This window comes from Sylvia atricapilla, chromosome 8, assembly GCF_009819655.1.
Source record: "Sylvia atricapilla isolate bSylAtr1 chromosome 8, bSylAtr1.pri, whole genome shotgun sequence".
In the NCBI taxonomy this organism is placed as follows: domain Eukaryota; kingdom Metazoa; phylum Chordata; class Aves; order Passeriformes; family Sylviidae; genus Sylvia; species Sylvia atricapilla.
This window is the reverse complement of record NC_089147.1, coordinates 14632023-14650414: the sequence shown is the minus strand read 5'-3', so window position 1 is coordinate 14650414 and position 18392 is coordinate 14632023. Positions and strand designations below refer to the sequence as shown.

General features: G+C 51.2%; 1 protein-coding gene across 3 annotated transcripts in view; it reads left to right on the top strand.

Moving 5' to 3' along the window:
* Nucleotides 1–3271: 3271 nt before the first annotated feature.
* The window catches only part of DNMBP (dynamin binding protein), a 33318-nt gene continuing 18197 nt past the window's right edge, over nucleotides 3272–18392 (top strand). For 2 of the 3 annotated variants that reach the window (XM_066323776.1, XM_066323774.1), the window contains exons 1-4: nucleotides 3272–3321; nucleotides 11615–11793; nucleotides 13991–14113; nucleotides 14664–16598. In XM_066323776.1, coding sequence (XP_066179873.1) covers nucleotides 11649–11793; nucleotides 13991–14113; nucleotides 14664–16598 — 2203 coding nt within the window. In that variant the 5' untranslated portion in view covers nucleotides 3272–3321; nucleotides 11615–11648. Of the gene's footprint in view, nucleotides 3322–10957; nucleotides 11794–13990; nucleotides 14114–14663; nucleotides 16599–18392 lie in introns of those variants that run through there. The other variant, XM_066323775.1, reaches the window with a different exon arrangement.

Genomic DNA, 18392 nt, shown 5'->3' with positions numbered 1-18392 from the left:
CTCTGTCTCGACTACAAGATGCTGGTGGCATTTTCAGCATTAGCAGCACACACACGCTCTTGTAGCTCTGCCTGCTAATAGAAACTCTTTCTCTGTCATGCCTTTTCTTCTAAAGGCAGAGGAAGCTGTCCCTTGCAGGTTAATTATACAGGCTGTTGCAAAAAAGTGCCCGGAATGGTAATGCTCTTAACAGTGGCTGTGAGTAATTTTGGTCTGCAGAAACCAGTAGGAGCTGGAGACACTGGCCAGTTCAGAAGTCACAGCCAAAGCTGAAATCTAATGTTTTTCCTGTTCTTTCTTTCTTTCTTTTCTTTCTTTCTTTCTTTCTTTCTTTCTTTCTTTCTTTCTTTCTTTCTTTCTTTCTTTCTTTCTTTCTTTCTTTCTTTCTTTCTTTCTTTCTTTCTTTCTTTCTTTCTTTCTTTCTTTCTTTCTTTCTTTCTTTCTTTCTTTCTTTCTTTCTTTCTTTCTTTCTTTCTTTCTTTCTTTCTTCTTTCTCTTTTCTCTGAGGCAGAAGGAAATGAAAAAGGATGGGAAGGAAATGAAAAAGGATGGCAAGGCTGAGATGCTCCAACTTCTGTGTGGTTTAACACCTTTTCCACTGGCCAAGCCCAGCAGCATCACTGCAGATGCTGGACTGTCCTGTTGGAAGCCACATGTCAGTGCACGTTCAGCCAAGGGATTTTGTGGTGGACATGCAGGCAGGATGAGGGAGGGCACCCTGCATCCCACAGCCTGGCCACATGCAGCACTTAGTGGGGTCTGTTGTCACCGAGTGTCTGGCCCATATGCAGGAAGATATTGCTGCCCTCGACTACAGCACTCTTCTGGCTGAGCTGACCGCTGCCTTCTGAGAATGTGCATGAAGCTGAGAGCAAGGACAGAGCTCCCAGGGAGCAGCCTTCAGCTGGCTAATTCAGCTGGGTGGTTTCAGGGTGATGCTGAGAGTTGCCCATGCTACCTGCATCCCAGCAGTGTCACAGGTCGTCTTGCTGAGCCTGCTGGCTGCAAGGTGCTCTCATGTTGCCCTCTTGTGGTCCTAGAAAACGTGGAACCGTCTCAATTCCACTTTGCAGGGCAGAGTCGGAAGAGGGAGGTTCCTTCCCTAGAACAGGACAACCAGCCCAGGAGGGCATATCACTCGCCCTCGCAGACTGCTGTGGGGTTGGCAATGCAGCAGAAAAATTAGAGTCTCAGTCGCAAGCGTTTTCCCCTGCAAGATGATTCCTGCAAGATATAATCCTTTGGAGGTCTCTCTCTCTGGGCTGGGATTTGTCCAGCTCATTCTCCTCCCAGCTCTTGAATATTTTTGTGTTGACCAGTTTGGTAAAGCTCCACTTGGCCGTGGCTGAGCTCTCCACGTGAAAACATGGTTACAAAATATTTCTGAGGCAGGATTTTCAAACATACCCCTCAGAGGCTTACCATGAGCTTCGCCCCCGGTGTTGCAAGAAGCGTGGGCTAAAAAGGACACAACCTTTGGATGTAACATCTGCAGGACAGGGATTTCTCATGCTTTTGAGGCTTCAGTCAAGGCAAAAACAGTTGGCAAGTTTGTGTCAGAAGACACAGCAATCAATCTATCCTCCCCATCTTCTCTGGGCCACTTACGATTTTGTAGACCTCTTCCCCAGTGTATGTTTTTCTTCCAAACTGAAGAGTCCCAGCCTACATTTTTTCACTGTACAGTCTGTTCTCATGTCTCTGAGCATCCTTACCGCCTGCCTCCAAACCTTCTTCCATTTTCTATTACTCTTTCTGAGGTGAAATGACCAGAACTGTATGCAGACACTGGAAAAACATTCAAACAAAGTGAAGCCAGGCCCAGGAAAATGAAATAAAACTCTTATAAGCAAAACTGTGAGGATCTTGGGAGAGCCAGGAGGGCAGATAGAACTCTGCATGCAATGCCTTCTCATTTCTGTATCTGGCAGGGAGGAGGCAGAAAAGGGAAAGTACAAATAAGTGAACTCGAAGAAGAATAAGCAGATTGGATGGGGCTGTCAGAGGAGAGTTGGTCATGGCAGTGACCTGAAAGGCTGCAGGAGGGATTGGGATGATGAAAAACGCTCAATACCTTCTTTGGCAGGCAAGAACATCAGAAATTTTGGGTCAGAGGTCATCTAGAGCCCTGTGGCAGGGGTTGGTGTCCAGTCTTCTGCACCAGTGAACCATCTACAAGCATCCAGACCTGCAGAGAATAGAGCACCTGTGCAGCTTCAGGCCCCCTGCCCACGGCATCGTTCCATGGCAGCAGTGTGGGTCCCCACCTCGGGAGAACAGACGGGAATCAGCACCCAGCCTGTGCACCTACCAACACGGCTCTGAGAGCATTCCACACACCCGCTCCTGGCTGGTGGCAAGTCAAGCTGAGATCTGTGTGGTTGCTATGGAGAAGTGTAGCTAAATGCACAAACAAGTGCCAAACAGTGGTAACTGCTCAGGGGGACTCAGAGACTCGGGGCTTTACAACGTGATGCTGAGAGATGGTATCCCTTGGGGCATGGAGGCTTTTTTTAGCCTGCCAGGAAATCCAGCGCGGGTCCTACTATACTTGGTGTGCCAGATCCTCTGTGATGCACAAACTGGCCCTCTCTGTCATGGATTTCTGCTAGGAAGCTATTTGTTTTTCTCCATCTTGATGCTTTGGCATGATCTTATAATGTATCTAAGCAGCCAAGAAGGCTGCTAGCGGCAAAGCTGTGACTGCACCAGATGGACAGTGCAGACCCACTCGTCAGCTGCTGCCGAAGCCAAACCCGACAAGACAGCGAGATTCCAGCAAGGCAGCAGCGGGGAAGGGGAGCCCCGGCAGCGTGTGCGAGGCGGCAGCTCTGTGGGGAAGCAGAAGAGGGTTTGCACAGGCAGCTGCCTGCTGTGCTCCGCGCCGGGCTCCCGGGTGCTCTGCCAGCAGCCTGGCCCGGTGCACGGCGCACGAGTGCCGTGCCCGGCCCGGGTGCTCGGGAGGTGTCTGCACCCCGAGTCCCGCCCGGCCGGGCGCTGTGTCCCGCGGCGGGGTGTCCCCGTGGGCGGCCGCGGGGAAACGCCCCGCAGCCTGGGGCCGCGCGGTGCCGCACAGGGCAAAGTCCCCACGTCAGCCAGGGGCCCCGGGCTCCCCAGGCTGCGGGCCAGCCCCGCGGAGCGGCTCCGCCTTCCCAGCGGCACCACGCCGGGCCGGGCGGAGGCAGCCGGGCGGCGGGGCGGGCGCTGGGGGCCGGGCCGGGCCGGGGCCCGGGCGGGGCCGGGCGGCCGCGGGCGGGCGGAGGCGGGAGCGGGACCCCCGAGGCCGGAGCGGCCGCGGCGCCCGGAGCGGGCCGGGAGAAGGTAGGGACCCGCCGGAGCGGCCAGGGGAGCAGGGCGCTCCTCGCCCGCCGCTGCCCGGCTTGGCCGCTGCCCCGCCGGGCCCCCCCCGCCCGGCTCCCCTCGCCCCGCGGCCGCCCCGGCCTGCGCCTCCGCCGGGCCCCGGCGCGGCCCTGCCCCCGCCCCGCCGGCGCCTCCCGCACTCCGCACCGGCCCCGCTCGCCGCGGGCACGGGGGCTGCCCTGGGCCGGGGGCTGCCCTGGGCCGGGGGCTGCCGTGGGCCGGGGGTGCCCCGGGCTGGGCTGCTGCGAGCTCGGGTGGGCCAGAGCAGCGTGTGGCCCTCAGCCCTGCGTGCCCGGCTGGGTGCTCGTGTGCCCCGTCCCACAGCACCCACGCTGCCTTGGCAGCCCTTCGGGCACTTGGGCAGCGTGGAGCAGCTGTGCGGTACAGCGGGAGCCGCCCGTCTCTCCCCACATTGGGATTGTGGTCTCTCTTAGGCCGTGTCTGTTGAGGCAGTGGTAACCCGGGTGGTCACCGCCGGGCAGGCGGGCAGCTGGTGGTAGCTGGCGTTGCCTGGACAGCTTGTTGCAGAAGAGCACCTGGCCCTTTAGAAATTATGTGGCTGTCCCACGTAATTCTTGTTTGGTACCGGGAGTCCGGAATCGTTGCACCCGTGAGGGTGGCACAAGTTGTTGTACACAGAGAGCAGAAGCTCAAGGCTGCAGCACTGTGCCTTTCCCGGGTGCTCTTCCGAGGGCATTCACTCGTTTTAAGGCAGCCTGAGAAGATAAACTTAAAGGAATTCCCTGTTTGTTTTCACTCTTGCAAATACAAATCCCTCTTGCAACACTGGCAGCCTGACCCCATTGCCTTGTACTTATCAGCGATGGACTGGAGGTGTCTCCTCCAGTGGCCCTGCCAGGGGATGAAGGTTTGGGTCACCCTCAGCAGACTCTGAGAGGTAGCTGCTGCTTCTCTGCTGTCCCTTTTGCTGACCCTAAGTGTACCTCAGCTGATCCTGTCCTTGATGCAGTTTGGCCTTTGGGTTCAAACATCTCTGCTGCTGTTCCTGCTGTTTGAAATTCTCTCCCCACATTTGGCCTTTCATATCTCATTCTCCTTGCCATAGTACCTGGAAAGCCTCTAGTTGTGTCATAAGCATTAATGTCTGCTTTGAAGTTTGTCATGATTCCTTAACTTTCAGTTTCTTCTGAAAAGGCTTTCTTTCCCCTTGCCTCTGCCATTCTCTCCTTTGCTTTCACTGTGATTTTTCTCTCTTCGTCTGAAAGAGTTCATAGATAGAGAATTTGCAGTTTTGCAGATGCTTTGCCAAATACATCCTCTGTGCCGTGCTACAAGACGTCACCATCATCCCCCTCATCTTGACTCACTCTGGCTGTGAGTCGTGCTGGGCAGTGTCTAAATGCATCCTGCTTGTGCATGAGGCCTCCACAGCTCCGAGAATGCCCACGGCTCTGAGCTGGCCTCCACTTTCAGTTCGTGAGATCCTCCATTCTGTCAGGGCCAAAGGTTTCAGTTCTCTCTCCAACTGCTCTGCTTAGAATTAGCAGTGACGTTAAAAACTGATACGAACACGCAACAGTTTTAATGCACTGTTGATAATGGGATGGGAGGAGTTGAGCAGTGGGGCAGAGGAAAGGAGTGATTCTTAGAGCTTTACAGGGCACCACCTCTGCCAGCTGTCATGGGAACCATGGCTGTGTGACCTCTTGGCGTTCTGAGTGCAGTTGAGGTGTCCCTGCAGTGGCTCCCTTCAGACGGACTTTGTGACAGTGGTGATGTGAGCTTAGATGGGACAGCCTGAGCTGTGCTTACCTTAGCACTTCACTGCCTTAACTGATCATTTCTCCTCAACCTCCAGCAAAAGTATATTTCTAATAACGTCACTCAACCCCACCTCTGAGTGACACAGCTTTTACTTTGCCTTATTTTTAGAACCTTTCTGTTGGGAGATAAAATTTATTGCTTGCTTCTCAGGAACACCTAGGGACTCTGAAAGGAAGAGGTCCAGGTAGCAGCAGAGTCTCTGCTGGGGATTGAGGTTCTTTGGAGATAACAGTACAGAACAGGAATGGTGGTGAGCAAAGAACAGAGTTTCCAAGTGAAACTCAAGTAATTTCCAGATTTCTGGACTACCCACCCAGCAACCAAAGCATCATAATGGGCTTCTGTCCAAAAGTTATTTTGAAGAATATTGTTCAGAGTGCAAAATCAAGGGCCACAGTGTTAAGGAATGTCCCTGCAGCCCCAGTTCAACTTGTTTTGGATATGTACTCAAGTGTAATGACTAATTTTGTAATTGTATGCTACTTACCACCTGTAGCCCAGCCACAGGTACTGCACAGCAATGGCAATTCTGCTCTTGGGGTTTTATCTGTTCCTTGTTCTAAGTTGTATCATTTTAGCCTGTCTGCAAAACTGGGAAGAGACACAGCCATGCACCTTGGGGTGAGAGAAGACAGGACTTTGTAACATGGTCTGTAAGGCACATGCTGCTACAGCATACACAATTTGGGAAACTCATCTCCCAAGCTGATGTTCTGGCCTTTGCATGCTTGGGACCCCAGTGCCAGAGATTAAATATCCATCACAGTCATCTTGCTTACATGTTGTGGCAAGGTGTTCTGCTTTGCATTAAAAATTGATGCTGTGCTCTAGTTTCCAGATGACTTTCATTTGCTTGCCGTCTGGCTCAGCATGAGCTCCTCTTGCTTCTTTGCCACGCCACTCTTAACCCACACAAACACCACCAGCCTGCCCTCAGCCACGTCCTGCAGCAGAGCAGCTGAGAACACTGACAGCCAGAGGTCTGCTAGAGAAGTAGTGGTTTGAATGGCTTATTTGGTACATGGCAGAGCTCCTGTGCCACACAGCTGTGGTGGGAGGCCAAAGCTTGCTTAAGCAGCCCTTTACCTGATAATCCTGGTTCTTGAGGGGCTGGTGATCCAATCAAAAATGTGTTCATATCAATGATTTTTGATACATCTGGTCACAGACAAAGCAAAAGAAGCTGTTTCTTTTTAGAATGAGAAGATTGCTCTTCCTCCTGGGAGCCATGAGGTGTTAGGAGGTGGAGTATTTCCCACTGTGTGGAGCTCAGCTGGGGGACTCTTTGGGATCTGCTGAGACTAGCAGCATGTCCTAACGAGAAGCTGAAGTGATCAGCATTTCCCTGGTGGGAGAAGGCTCCTCTCCTCAGCGCCATTAGTTGGAGGTTTGCCCTGCTTGCTGCGTTGTCCATTCTGTTGGGATTCATGGGATCAGCTCTGCACAGTCCCTGCATTGGCACCATCTCCAGCTGGGGCCCAGGCAGCCTGGCTCAACGGGGTATTGTTTATTCCACCCAGGAATGTGCAGGCGAGCAGGGACCTCGGGGAGCTTTACAGAGTAACATGTTCTGCTCTCAGCAGGGAGAGAGAGTGTGGGTGGCCACAGCTCTGAAGGCTGGTGGGAGCAGTCAGGGCATGCTGGTGTGTGGATAATGTCCTATCCTGGAAGTGTGAATGAGGACTGTGCAGATGCGTTGGGGTATGGAGAAGGGAAAGAGGGCTGCGCAGATTTGGAGAACACAAGGAGGAACAGAGGGAAAAGATAGAAATGTCTTAGTATGTAGTTAGTAAGTTTCTGTTCTTGACACAATGGTGTGAGAAGCCAAGCATAACTGCTGGTTCCTCCCACTGTGTGCTGGGTACTGATCCTGCAGCCTAGAGCACAACAAAGGCTGCAGCAGATCTCGTCAAAGCCAGTCCCAGCAGCTGGAGGGTGCACTGAACTGAGGGGCATCTCTGTCACTGGGGGTGGATTGTGTTTTCAGTGAACAGACATTGTGCTACAATGAGTGGAAGGAGGTATGAAAAGACCTAAGTGAAATGCAAGGTGTTTTTCAATTTTTAAAAAGATCACTGACAGCATTTGTTTAATATTTTAAATATTAATTTCTCTAATCATTTTGTGACCAGCTTGTCTTCTGAACATTTCTGGGAGTGTGACCATTCCTGGTCTACAGCTCATGCAGGTTCTAAGGTCTCTATAGAGATTAAGATGTCTGCTGGACAAGAATCCACTTGTCCCTCTTGTGCAAATCCTGTGTGCCTGTGGAAGCCCACAACAACATATTTTGGTCTGTTTGATGAAATGTTAGTTTTTCAGTTACAGTGCAGTCACAGAGTCCATAGTCAGTTCTAACAGTGTTGCTTCTTGAGTGAGAAGCTGGAATATATTATTTAGTGGAGAAACAAGTGGCAATAGCACCTTTTAAGTTTGGTTTCCTTGCTGCTTAATTTGTGGCATCCATCCATTACTGTTTTTTATTTCATGGTCTGAGCAGTGCTTTGGGATAGGAGTGTATTAGCTGCCCTCAAACCCTTTAGGTCTCCCTTTTTACTGAGGTTGTTAATACTTCTTGTAATCAGCCTAAATGGCCTCTTCACATTGCTGCCTTATCTCTTAAGTGCTTAAATCCTTGCTTCAGCGTCCTTAGTAGTCCTGCCTCCATCTAAGTGATGGTACTTCTAGCAAGTGCCTGACAATTACATTTGATGCTGGTGAGTCCGTTATTTGGGATTTTTTAACCTGAGCAATTTCAGCTGCAAAAAGAGGAGAGATAGAAGAAGTTGTCAGAGTCTATGTGTAAATGCCTTTTCTTGGCTGCTGTGACTTGGCCCAGCCTGTGCTGAAGATCTCAAAACAATATTGTAACAGAGTTAATAGCTATCGTTTCATTCTGGTCCCTCCTTCCATCAGCCCACGCTGGACCAGACACACTCCAGAGCTAACAGCAAAATAGGATAAGCAGTCTTCCATGAAGGTAATGTTAGTGTGTGCTGAGCATGCATGCTTGCAGACTGGGGGCAGTGATTAATGCCCTGGGAATCCACTCTCTGCCTTGCTGCACAATGCTGTCGTGTCAGGCCCAGAGCATGGCACCAGGCAGGCTGTGGTCGGGCGCCAGGAACACGTTACCTGGTTTGTGCAGGATCAGGCAGTGAGACAGAGCCTGTGTGTTGTCAGCAGGGCCAGTTCCTGCTGCACCACAGCTTCATACTTGCACAGTGAGGCCTTCTTTGGATGCAGGTCTGCTGCTGGGTGGGGGTAGGAGTCCTGCAATCCACAGTCGTGACCTCTGCCAGCCTGAAATCCCAGCATTTACTCAGTTGTGGCAGAGCTCTCCCTCCTTCCCTCTGATAGGCAAGGATCACCCATCCCTGAGGTGAGAGGTGCTTGGCCAGCTGTCAGGAGCCGTGACTCACAGGGGATCACAGGCGGAGCCCTGCTCTCCTTGCAATCTGCTTTTCCTTCTGGAGCCTCTTCGTGAGCTGTTGCTGAATGTTTGTTTTCACCAGATCTAGGGTGGATCTGGGAAAAGCTCAGCTCCACTATTAAGCCTGAAGAGTTGGACTCAGTAAGTTTCCAGTCTGGAATATGCTGGGAGGCTTCCTTCTCTCAGTGGAGGTTTGTAGAAAATGTTGGCAGGCAGCACTGCAGGGAGTAAGACAAGGCCAAGGTCCTGGAAAACGTAATATTTTGTGTTCAGTTCATGTCATCGAGCAAGTAATCTCCACAAGACAGATTCACTGCGTGCAAATAAAGGGGCATGCTGTCTATACTCCAGTGGAGTCAGGGAGTGATCTTGCTCTTCTTGGTACTGCTGAGGGAACATGAGCCTGTTGGGATTTTTTTTTTTGGCAGTTTCAGAAGTTGCGTCACACTTTCTTATGAGCTGCCTCTCAGGGAATGCTTTGGACATGAATAGGTTAGTGGTTTATTATAACTGTAATTAATATATACATGCTGGAACTATTGCAGTCCTGCCTGTCCCCTCTGTCTTCATCTCACTGGAAAATCTTGCACATTTTAATGATGAGTCCCCAGAGCTGCAGGTGTGTTAGAAGGAAGTGACACTCCTGTTCTCATGGGCGGGATCAGTGGCTGAGCTGTATTCTCAGCCCCAGTGACTATAGCAAAGACAAGGTTTGGGTCTGCAGCACACATACTGTAATCCTTGCAATAGTCTACCAATTCTTACATTACACTTTTGACAGAAGACATACAAGAAATCTCACTGTACCAGCATGTGCTCCTGGAGAAACTACCCCAAGGCAGCAATTATGCCTGCAATATATTTTTCCCACTTCGTCCAGTGCTGCTGTGAAGTTTGAATATTCAGAGTATGGCAAGGATTCCTAGGAGCCTGAGCTCAGCCTGTCTGGAGGGCGGAGGGCAGACGGGGTGCTTGCCAGGGGCTGCTGCTCCTGTTCCCATGAGAACATGCAGCAGCATGCCCCAGCCACCCCACCTCAAACAGCACAGGATCCTTACTTATCTTTAGTATTTTCAAGCTAATTGATGTCTCTTCCGTCTTTTTCCCTGCTCCACATGGTCATGTTTTTAATACTGTTACTCCTTCTGCCTCAGTAGGTTTCTGCTATCCTGAACTGCAGCTCTTTGTGCTCCTGATTCACTCCAGTCCATTCATCTCTTTTTGGTGGCAGAGTGCTGTCTGCTGCTGGATATTGGGTTCTTTGTTTGTACAGCCAGCACAAAGCTGGTGACAAAGGGACAGCCTGTGTCCCAAGGAGCCCGCGTGCTATGGGGAAGGCAGTGAGAGCAATAGGAGTGACAGACAGACAGGATGGGCAGAGGTGAGCATGGCCAGGGGCACAGCGTGCTGGCTGCAGCAGAGGAATGGCTGGGGGCGGGGAGAGACGTGATGAGGAAGCTGTTCCTGCTGAGCACAAACCCGCTTTGTTCCCAGGAGGTGAGTCGGACTGGGTAAACAGAATGGTCCCGTCAGCAGAAAGCCTTTCCCTGGCTGGATCCCCCACTGGCACTCTCTCTGGAACTTGGCTGCGCCTCGTTTAGCAGGGACATATTTCTCCTCCCTGTTTTACCTTCCCCTCTTCCTGACTCTGCGGGGCGCAGGTGGGCTGTGTGTGGCTGTACAGAGAAAGGTGCCCCTGGGGGCCCGTGTGTTTGTGTTTTGTTGTGTTGTCACTGTGCTTTTTCTGCCCTTAGCTGGGCAGGGGGTTTGACGAGCCGTGCTGAGATGGGACGGGTGTCACCGGCTGGGCGGCGCTTGGAGCGGGGCTGCTCGCTTGGTGCCGCTCTGGGGAGGGAGGAGAACGGGTGCCATGGCAGGGAAGCTGTGTCCAAAGGGACAGAGCAGGGGCTCTGCTTGTTTTGTGGGAGGAGAGCAGCCTGTGCCGAGGGGGCTGGTGGGGAGGATGCCGATGTCCCAGCGTCGCTGAGGGCAGGGCTCTGAAAGCACCACGGAGAGGTGTTGGCAGTGCTGTCCTGTGCCTTCACCTCTGCGGTGAAAGTGAGGAATAATAGTTTCTGGTTGCTTTGGATGGATGAACCTTTCTGTTCCCCTCCTGAGGAATTTGGGAGAAGGCAAAGGAGCAGCTTAAACTGTAGGACTGCTGCTGCCTTGGTGCACTATATTTCCTTGACAGTGAGGCTGAAGAGCAGAAATTACACAGAAGAGCATACGCAACTTCGAGCGTCCTTCTCAGTCTCTTGCATAGCCACCTCCAGAGGAAGGGGGAATCCAGGACATAGCCCTTGACAAGAAGATCTTTTCCTGCTTTCAGGTCTCCTGCCAGGAGGAATATCAGCCTTGGCTCCCAGAGCCTTGCACCCTCATCTCAGTCTGACTAGTGCCAAGAACCATGGTGAGGCCACCCAGGGGATGTCTGAGCCAGGTACCTAAACGGCAGAAAGGATATTTCCAGTCAGGTCTGAGAATGAGGATGGTGGCGGGAGCTTGCCTGAGTGGACTTTGTGCCTCGTCTCTTGCTGGGCTAGAATTGTGGTGCTGATTCAGCGTGTGATTCCTATGACTTTGAGTGGTGGCATGGGGAGGGGGATTTCTGTGCCCATCCTGCCAGAGAATGTGTGGTAGGACGTGCAGTTGTATGGTACTGGCTGCCCATCAGGCCCTGTCAGGCCGAGCCCTGTCTCACATGTCAGGGAAATGCTAAGCTTCCTCCCCTCCTCTTGCTTCCTTCCTGACGGGAATTCACTTCCAAATTTCTTGCTGCTTGTCCCCCCTCTTGCAACACAAACACATGATCCTACAGAGACAGCCAGAAGGGTGGGGACAAGGTGGGTTAGACCATGGGGGCTGCATTGCTGCAGCCCCTTTGCTCCTGCAGCACGTGATGAGAGGTTGGCGGGAGCTCAGGACAGGATCTCCCTACATCTGCCTCTGTGCTCAGGAAAGGTTTTACTTCCTGAGCCTATGTGTGGTAATTTCAGGTGTTTCTGCATGCTGACAAACTTCTCACTGTCTCAGCCTTAGGCACTGACCTGCCTTCAGACCCTGCACAATGGAGGCTGGCTCCGTGGTGCGGGCAGTCTTTGATTTTTGTCCCAGCGTCTCTGAAGAGCTGCCCCTCTTCGTGGGAGATGTCATCGAGGTGTTGGCTGTGGTGGATGAGTTCTGGCTCTTCGGCAAGAAGGAAGGTGTCACAGGTAAGAGGTGGAAATTGCTGCACGTGTGTCCATAGAGGTGCCAGCTAAACGTCCACTTCATGAACACATCTTCCCTTGGTGGGGAGCGACCTGATTTGGTCTCCTAAATCTTTCATGGGACTTTGGTTGTGACTGAGAGTGCAAGTTGTCACTGGTCTCCTGCCAGCTTTGTGTCAACTATTCAGACAAGCTTGTGTGTTGCTTTTTGAGAGAGGTTAGTGGAGAGTCAGTTCTTGAGGAGATATGAGCTTCACAATACTGGTTGTTCCAGTCTCTGTGGAGGGACTGCCCATTTCCTGGCTAGTTTATGTGCTGACCTGCTGTGGCAGTGGAAGAGGTGAGAGGAAACAGATGCACTGAGAGTGGAAACCAGTCCAAGTGACCTTGTCAGTGGAGATAGAACAACAGTGACCATGCCCCCCCCCAAGCCCTCTGACTCAGCCCCACTTCCTCCTTTCTGCTTCAAAGCATCTTCCTGCACGAATTGACATCAATATCTAGGTGCCTGAAGTGGTATGCAAGTCTCTTAAACTTTTAGGGGAGTGTGAGAAACCTCTGAAGCAGCAGAATGCTCTTAAGTGAAACACTAAGTCTCATAGTCTCTGTTTAGGCAGCTCTTTCTCATCTTAATCTTGATGTTAAGAAGATGTGTGAGCTCTTGGGGAGATGAAAGCCAGGCCTTTCACTTCAAAGCATAAGCCTGCCTCTGTCTTCAACATGAGGATGGGACTGATTTCATCCCTGGCTGTAGAGATGGGGCTGCTATTGAAGGAGCAGTCTGGTTTCTTCTAACAGCCACAAGCTGTCTACTGTCTGAAACAAAAGGGGACAGGAGCACTTCCCTCCTGTGCTCCATGTGACTGAAATGGCACTGAATGAGCCTGAGCCTGATCCTGTTGCTGCTGGTGAAGTCACTAGGCAAAGATTATGTGTGCAGTTTTCAACAGAGTTTTCTCTCCCAGCATAACTGGTTGTTTAATAGGAGATGAAGCTGCTAAGGAATAACAAACAGATATGTGTCGTAGCTCAAAGATAAACATGCTAAAGTCAAACTGAATGTTTTTAATGACCTTTAACTCAAAACCCAATTACATTCCTGCTTTCCCTTGGAGCAGCTGTTGTAGTTTTCTGCCCAGCTTTCTAAGTTAAAGTTACAGGGAATTGAAAAAGCACTTTAGAATAGAAAGCTGTGGAGGTTTTGCAGCCTAGTGCTCATTACTCTGTGGAATAATTACTGTAACTCCATGTATAGTAATTCCTTTCTTACCGCATTATGTTGTTTCCCTGTACAGAGCTGGAAACTAAGATAAGGAAAAAGAGAGTTGGTTAAAACTATGAAGGAAGCAGCAGAGTATAGCAAATTCCAAATTGCCTAAACACAGTGCAAAGTTCTGGGTGTCTAGGATATGGTGTTTCCAGGTTTTATTAGAAAATATTTGGTCATCCAGAGGCAATGCTGGATGTGGTATTAGCCCATACTTCATCATATCCCCCTTGCCTCAAATTATATAAGAAAGAATTTTTAGTGGCTTTTGCAGTGGGCTCTGCCATGTCACGTGCTCTTAGGACTGAAATTAGCATCTGATGGGTATCATGTGGTTGCCAACAAATGTGCCATGATGAAACAGGTACACAAAACTACAAAGTGGAGAAGGTCCCTGGAGTCCCAGCAGTGCAGAAGCTGTGACAGAGCCTGTGACTCACAGGTGTGGCCATCCTGAGTGTGGCAGCCTGAATTCAGTGTTGAGACTGCACAGGGGCCAAGCCCTATGGAGGAAGCAGCACCAGGTGGATATGCCCAGTCAGAAGACACTGGTCTCGTGATCCAGCCCTGCTGGATCTCTTAGTCCTCACCATGAGTCTGAGTTGGGAAGGAAACAGTAAGGGCAGAGAAAAATTAGTATGTCTGTTCCTGGAAGCTCCATGCTGATGGCACAGTCCCAGTAATGCACACAGCCTGTGGTTGCCTGGAGTGAGCCAAGGACTCAAAGCTTTTTGTTCTCTGTTGGCTCTTAAGTACTTAAAATCCCAGGAATTCCTGACTCCCAAACTCATTCTTCTCCACCAGGCTATTGAGGCACCAGTAACTGGGTATTTTCCTTTAGCAAGACGAATAGATCCCAAAATCTGGAAGGAGGGTGGAGATGGTGGTGGGTCACAGGAAAGACTCATTGCTGACAACTCATTCTCCTTTTAGGGCAGTTTCCTAGCAGCTTTGTTGAACCTGTGGATATTCCCACTTTGAAGCAGGGAGAAAAACTGTTTGTTTGTACCAATGACTTCACATCTCAAGAGCCAGGGAGCTTGTCATTACAGAGAGGTAATCTCCATTCCCTTCCTTTGCTTTGCACCTCAAAAGCCTCACCTGTCCTTCCGGTTGGATGAACCTAGTCAGAGCATCCTGCCTAGAGTAACAGAAAAAGGAGTTGAATCTCCTAATTCCTCATGACATGGGTCATGTCAAATCCACCATGGTCCTCTAGGCTTCTGCCACTTTAATACCAGTTTCTCATGATCTGTCATTACTCATGAAACTACAAAAATTGGCATCACCCAATCGTAGTAAATTTACAACTGCCTTTTAACTGACCTCTGATCTCCAAATCTTAGACTTCCATTTGGAGGAGAATGAAAGCTTTAATGCACCTGCATGGCTTTGCAGCCCAACTGTGTATCTTACGTGTACAAGAGGCTGCTGATATTTCATGCCTTAATCCCATCCTGTGCTTGTGTGCATCCCCAACATGCACCATGCTCTGACAGAGTACCAGTCCTCACCCCCAGCCAGGAGGGAACACGGGGAGGCAGGAATAAGAGGCGGGAAGCAATTATGAGAGCAGTTTTGAACTGGTGTGTCTCATTCTCTACAGGAGACTTGGTGATCCTGGGGGGGTCCCTGGCCTCCAGCTGGCTCCAGGGCCGAAGCACCTGGGGTTCCAAGGGCTTTTTCCCCTCATCATGTGTGAGGGAGCTGTGCCTTTCAGTTCAGAGACGTCAGCTGTCCCAGAGCACTCTACTGGAGATGCCTGCCTACTCATTGGGCCAAGCCCGGGCCCTGATGGACCTGTCTGCTCAGCTGGAGGAGGAACTGGACTTCAGGGAAGGGGATGTGATCAACATTGTTGGTGTCCCAGAGCCTGGCTGGTTTGAGGGTGAGCTCAGAGGATGCAGAGGCATCTTCCCAGAGGGTTTTGTGGAACTGCTTACTCCTCTGCGAGCACCAGGAACCTCAGTGGATCCAGAGCCCACAGGGACTTGTGACACCAATGGGACAGTAGAGATGTCCCCCAAAGATGACAAGGAGCCAGGGAATACTTATGGCGTTGCCCTTTATCAGTTCCAAGCCCTAGAGTCCAAGGAACTGGACTTTGATGTAGGTGACAGGATTCGGATTGTAGGCATTCTGGAGGATGGCTGGCTGGAGGGGGAGCTGAGAGGAAAACGTGGCATCTTTCCACACAGATTTGTGAGGCTGGAAGCCTCTGAGGCTTGCAGGGAAAAAGTGGATGCTGGGGATCTGCAAGGTGGAGGAAGTTGTGGATTGACCGTCCATCAAGATCCAGAAAGCACTTACTCTAAAGCTCCTCCTTTGCCCGGGAAAGATAGCAGGGAAAAGGAGGATGGCTTGGCTGCATCCCTTGAGCCTGCCACCATTTTGTCTCACAAGGCAGGGAGGTCAGAGAGTCCTCTTGGCACTGACTTGAGACAGCACCAGGCCTTTCCCAGCACAGGACACCAAGAGCCACATCCTAAAGGTGTGGTGGGCTCGGTCCCCTCTAACCACACAAAGACAGTCAATGGCATTCTCCCCTCTGCTCAGCTCCCTCCCCCACAGGGCAACAGGCCTGGCCAAGCAGGTGAGCTGGAGCCTGGGGGGACCATTTCAGCCACCCCAGAAAACTCAGAAATTCAGTCCCTCCCTAAGCATGAAGGAGACAGCCCCACTGTGCCCTTGCAGGCTCCCCACTTCCCCCAAAATCCTAGTAGGAGCCAAGCGATTTCATCTCCTAATAGCTGGGCAGCATCTCAGGAACACCAGAGCAGGTCCCAGGACCTAGACAGTTGGATGGACAGTAAACTGGAGAAGTCCAAGCCCTGTTCCAGCTTAGGAACTGCCCAGGTGGGCCTGGACACACAGGGTGGGAGCTGGGGGGAGTGCTGCCCTGTTGCAGTGCCAGGGGACAGCTGCACGGACCTGGACTCCAAACTGACAGAACAGCTGGCCCAGTTTGAGAAGAGTCTGTCGAGTACTGGTGTGGAGCAGGACAAGGTCTCTCGTCACTTCTCTATCTTGGACTACAGCTCTGAGAAGGACATTGTCCGTGGGTCTCCTGAATCTGTGTCCCACTCCAGGCAGGCAGAGAGAAGAAGGGCCCTGAGGCCACCCCCTCCTCGGCCCAGCAGCCTCACCACAACTGCTGTGCACATGCAGGGCGGCCCAGTGCCCAAAGGCAGGTCTCTGTCCTTCTCAGTCAAACCCTCCCGGCCTGCGCCCCGGCCTCCCTCCAGCAACCAGCGGAAAAATGTGGCCCCTGCACAGCTTCAGCCCAACACCCCAGAGCAGCGGGTGGAGGAGGGACATGAGGACTTGACACAGGCAGGATCAGCCTCCTCCAGTTCCATCCTGCTGACTAGAATTGGAGAGGTGGAGCGAGATCTGGAGGCGTACAGCAAGACCCGTGCCGAGCTAAGCCTGATGCTGGAGGAGCAGCAGGATGAGCTGGTGAGAGCAGAGACCATGGAAAACCTTGATTTCTGTGACTCCAACATTGAGAGCCTCAGCATGGAGCTTCAGGAGTTGAGAGGTGAGTTGAGAGGTGCTGTCTACAACAGCATGGGATGGGGAATGCTTCAGGAGCACAGGTGCCTCTGCTGTTTTACAGATGCTGTTGAAGGCAGTCTTTTATACCCTTTAATTCTTGATTTAGATCATTTCATAAGCACTGTTGCAGTACAAATCATCTTGATTTTGCCTTGGAAAATCATGGTGTCTTTCTCTGGGTATCACTTTGTCCTGGTCTTCACCACCCCCTTTTCCTTCCAACTCGCCAATCTACTCTTCCAGCCCCACCATACATCCAGAGTCTTCATCTCATCCACTCCCAGTATGTCCATGATGGAAAGCAAAACCACTGATGCTGCAGTTCCAACCTCCTTGTTTCATTCCGTCTTATCTGTAGGGGAGTTAGCAGCAACTTCAGGGTGGCCTTGCTGATGGTCCTCTGTTGAGATTTGAATTGACCTCTGCTGTGACTGCCCTCAACCTGTCAGGGCACTGCGTTTCCTGTGGTTGCTCTGGTGCTGATAGAGACCAGTGGGGATTTGTTATAAATACAAGAAGGAGTGCCCAGAAGGGAGTGAACCTGACCTGGGAGTGGGATGTATTAGTGGGCAAAAAGTAAAGCCCACCCCTATGCTCCTGATATCCATGGAGTCCAGGAAAAGAAAACAGCACTGTTCTGTTGGTAACAGCAACAAAGAGTTTACAATTGTAGCATATCTGTAGCTGAAAATGTGACTTTTGTTCTTGCACCCCAGAAAAAAATTATTCATGAAAGAGGAATTTCCCATGATTATATCAGCACATTTGGTCTCTGAAACCTGAAGATGCCATGTAAAGATCAGTGCTGTTAATTATGTTATACTTGATATTACAGTAGACAAATGGAAAGATGGGATCACATACATCTTCTCCCACAGTCCCTTCCCAGGCTTCTCCCAGGAGCTCTGACACTGCAGTTCTGTTACTGAAACCCACGACGTGCAGGAAATGTGGGCACTGCATGCGGGAGATGGAGCGAAATGCCAACTCCTGCCTGGGAGTTACTCACTCTGACTTCATTGCCTTCATCCTCCCACTGCTTCATCAGCGCTGGGGAGCCCAGGCACTTTGCTGCACGATCATGTCTGAGGCAGAGAGCATGGGAATGAAGGCTGATATGGGTGCACCAGGAAAATAGGGTGACAAGCAGCTTCCACATCAGTGGTGTGCAAAAGGGATGCTTGGAAGGAGGCCTAGAGGATTCAAAGCTAGATGAAATAACTTGAAAGTAGGAAGAGGAAGATCTAGGCTGAATCTCAAGGGCAATTTTTTTGATGAGATGGATCTTGCTGGGAAATGTCTCCTACTGTCACACTGCTTCATGGCAGAGGACTGATCCAGTGGAACCTGTTGGTTCCTGGAATTGGAAGTTTTAGGCAAGAATGAATGCACTATCCTGAGGCATCCTCAAGCTAGTATCCTTTTAGTAGTCCTAGGGGATTTTTCTCCACTTCAAGAGACCTCTCTAGCTGTGTGATAAAGATGTGTCCTACCCAAGCTCTGTCATGTCCCTTCTGACGTATCTGAGTGTGGCCAGAGAGCATGTCTTGCTAGCCCAGCTCTACTGCAGCAGGCAGAACAGTAACTTGCTGTTCCATCAGCTCAGCAAAATGTTCTTGTGGCATGCCTGAGGCATGACCTCTGCCTTTCCAATGTTAGGGGAACACAGAGACACTGGAGGCAGAAAAGTTGTCACTAAGCTTTGACCAGCAACCAAAGCAGGGTAGGTATAGTCTTAGAGGGGAAATAGTTCATAGTGAGGAATCCAGCCCCTCAG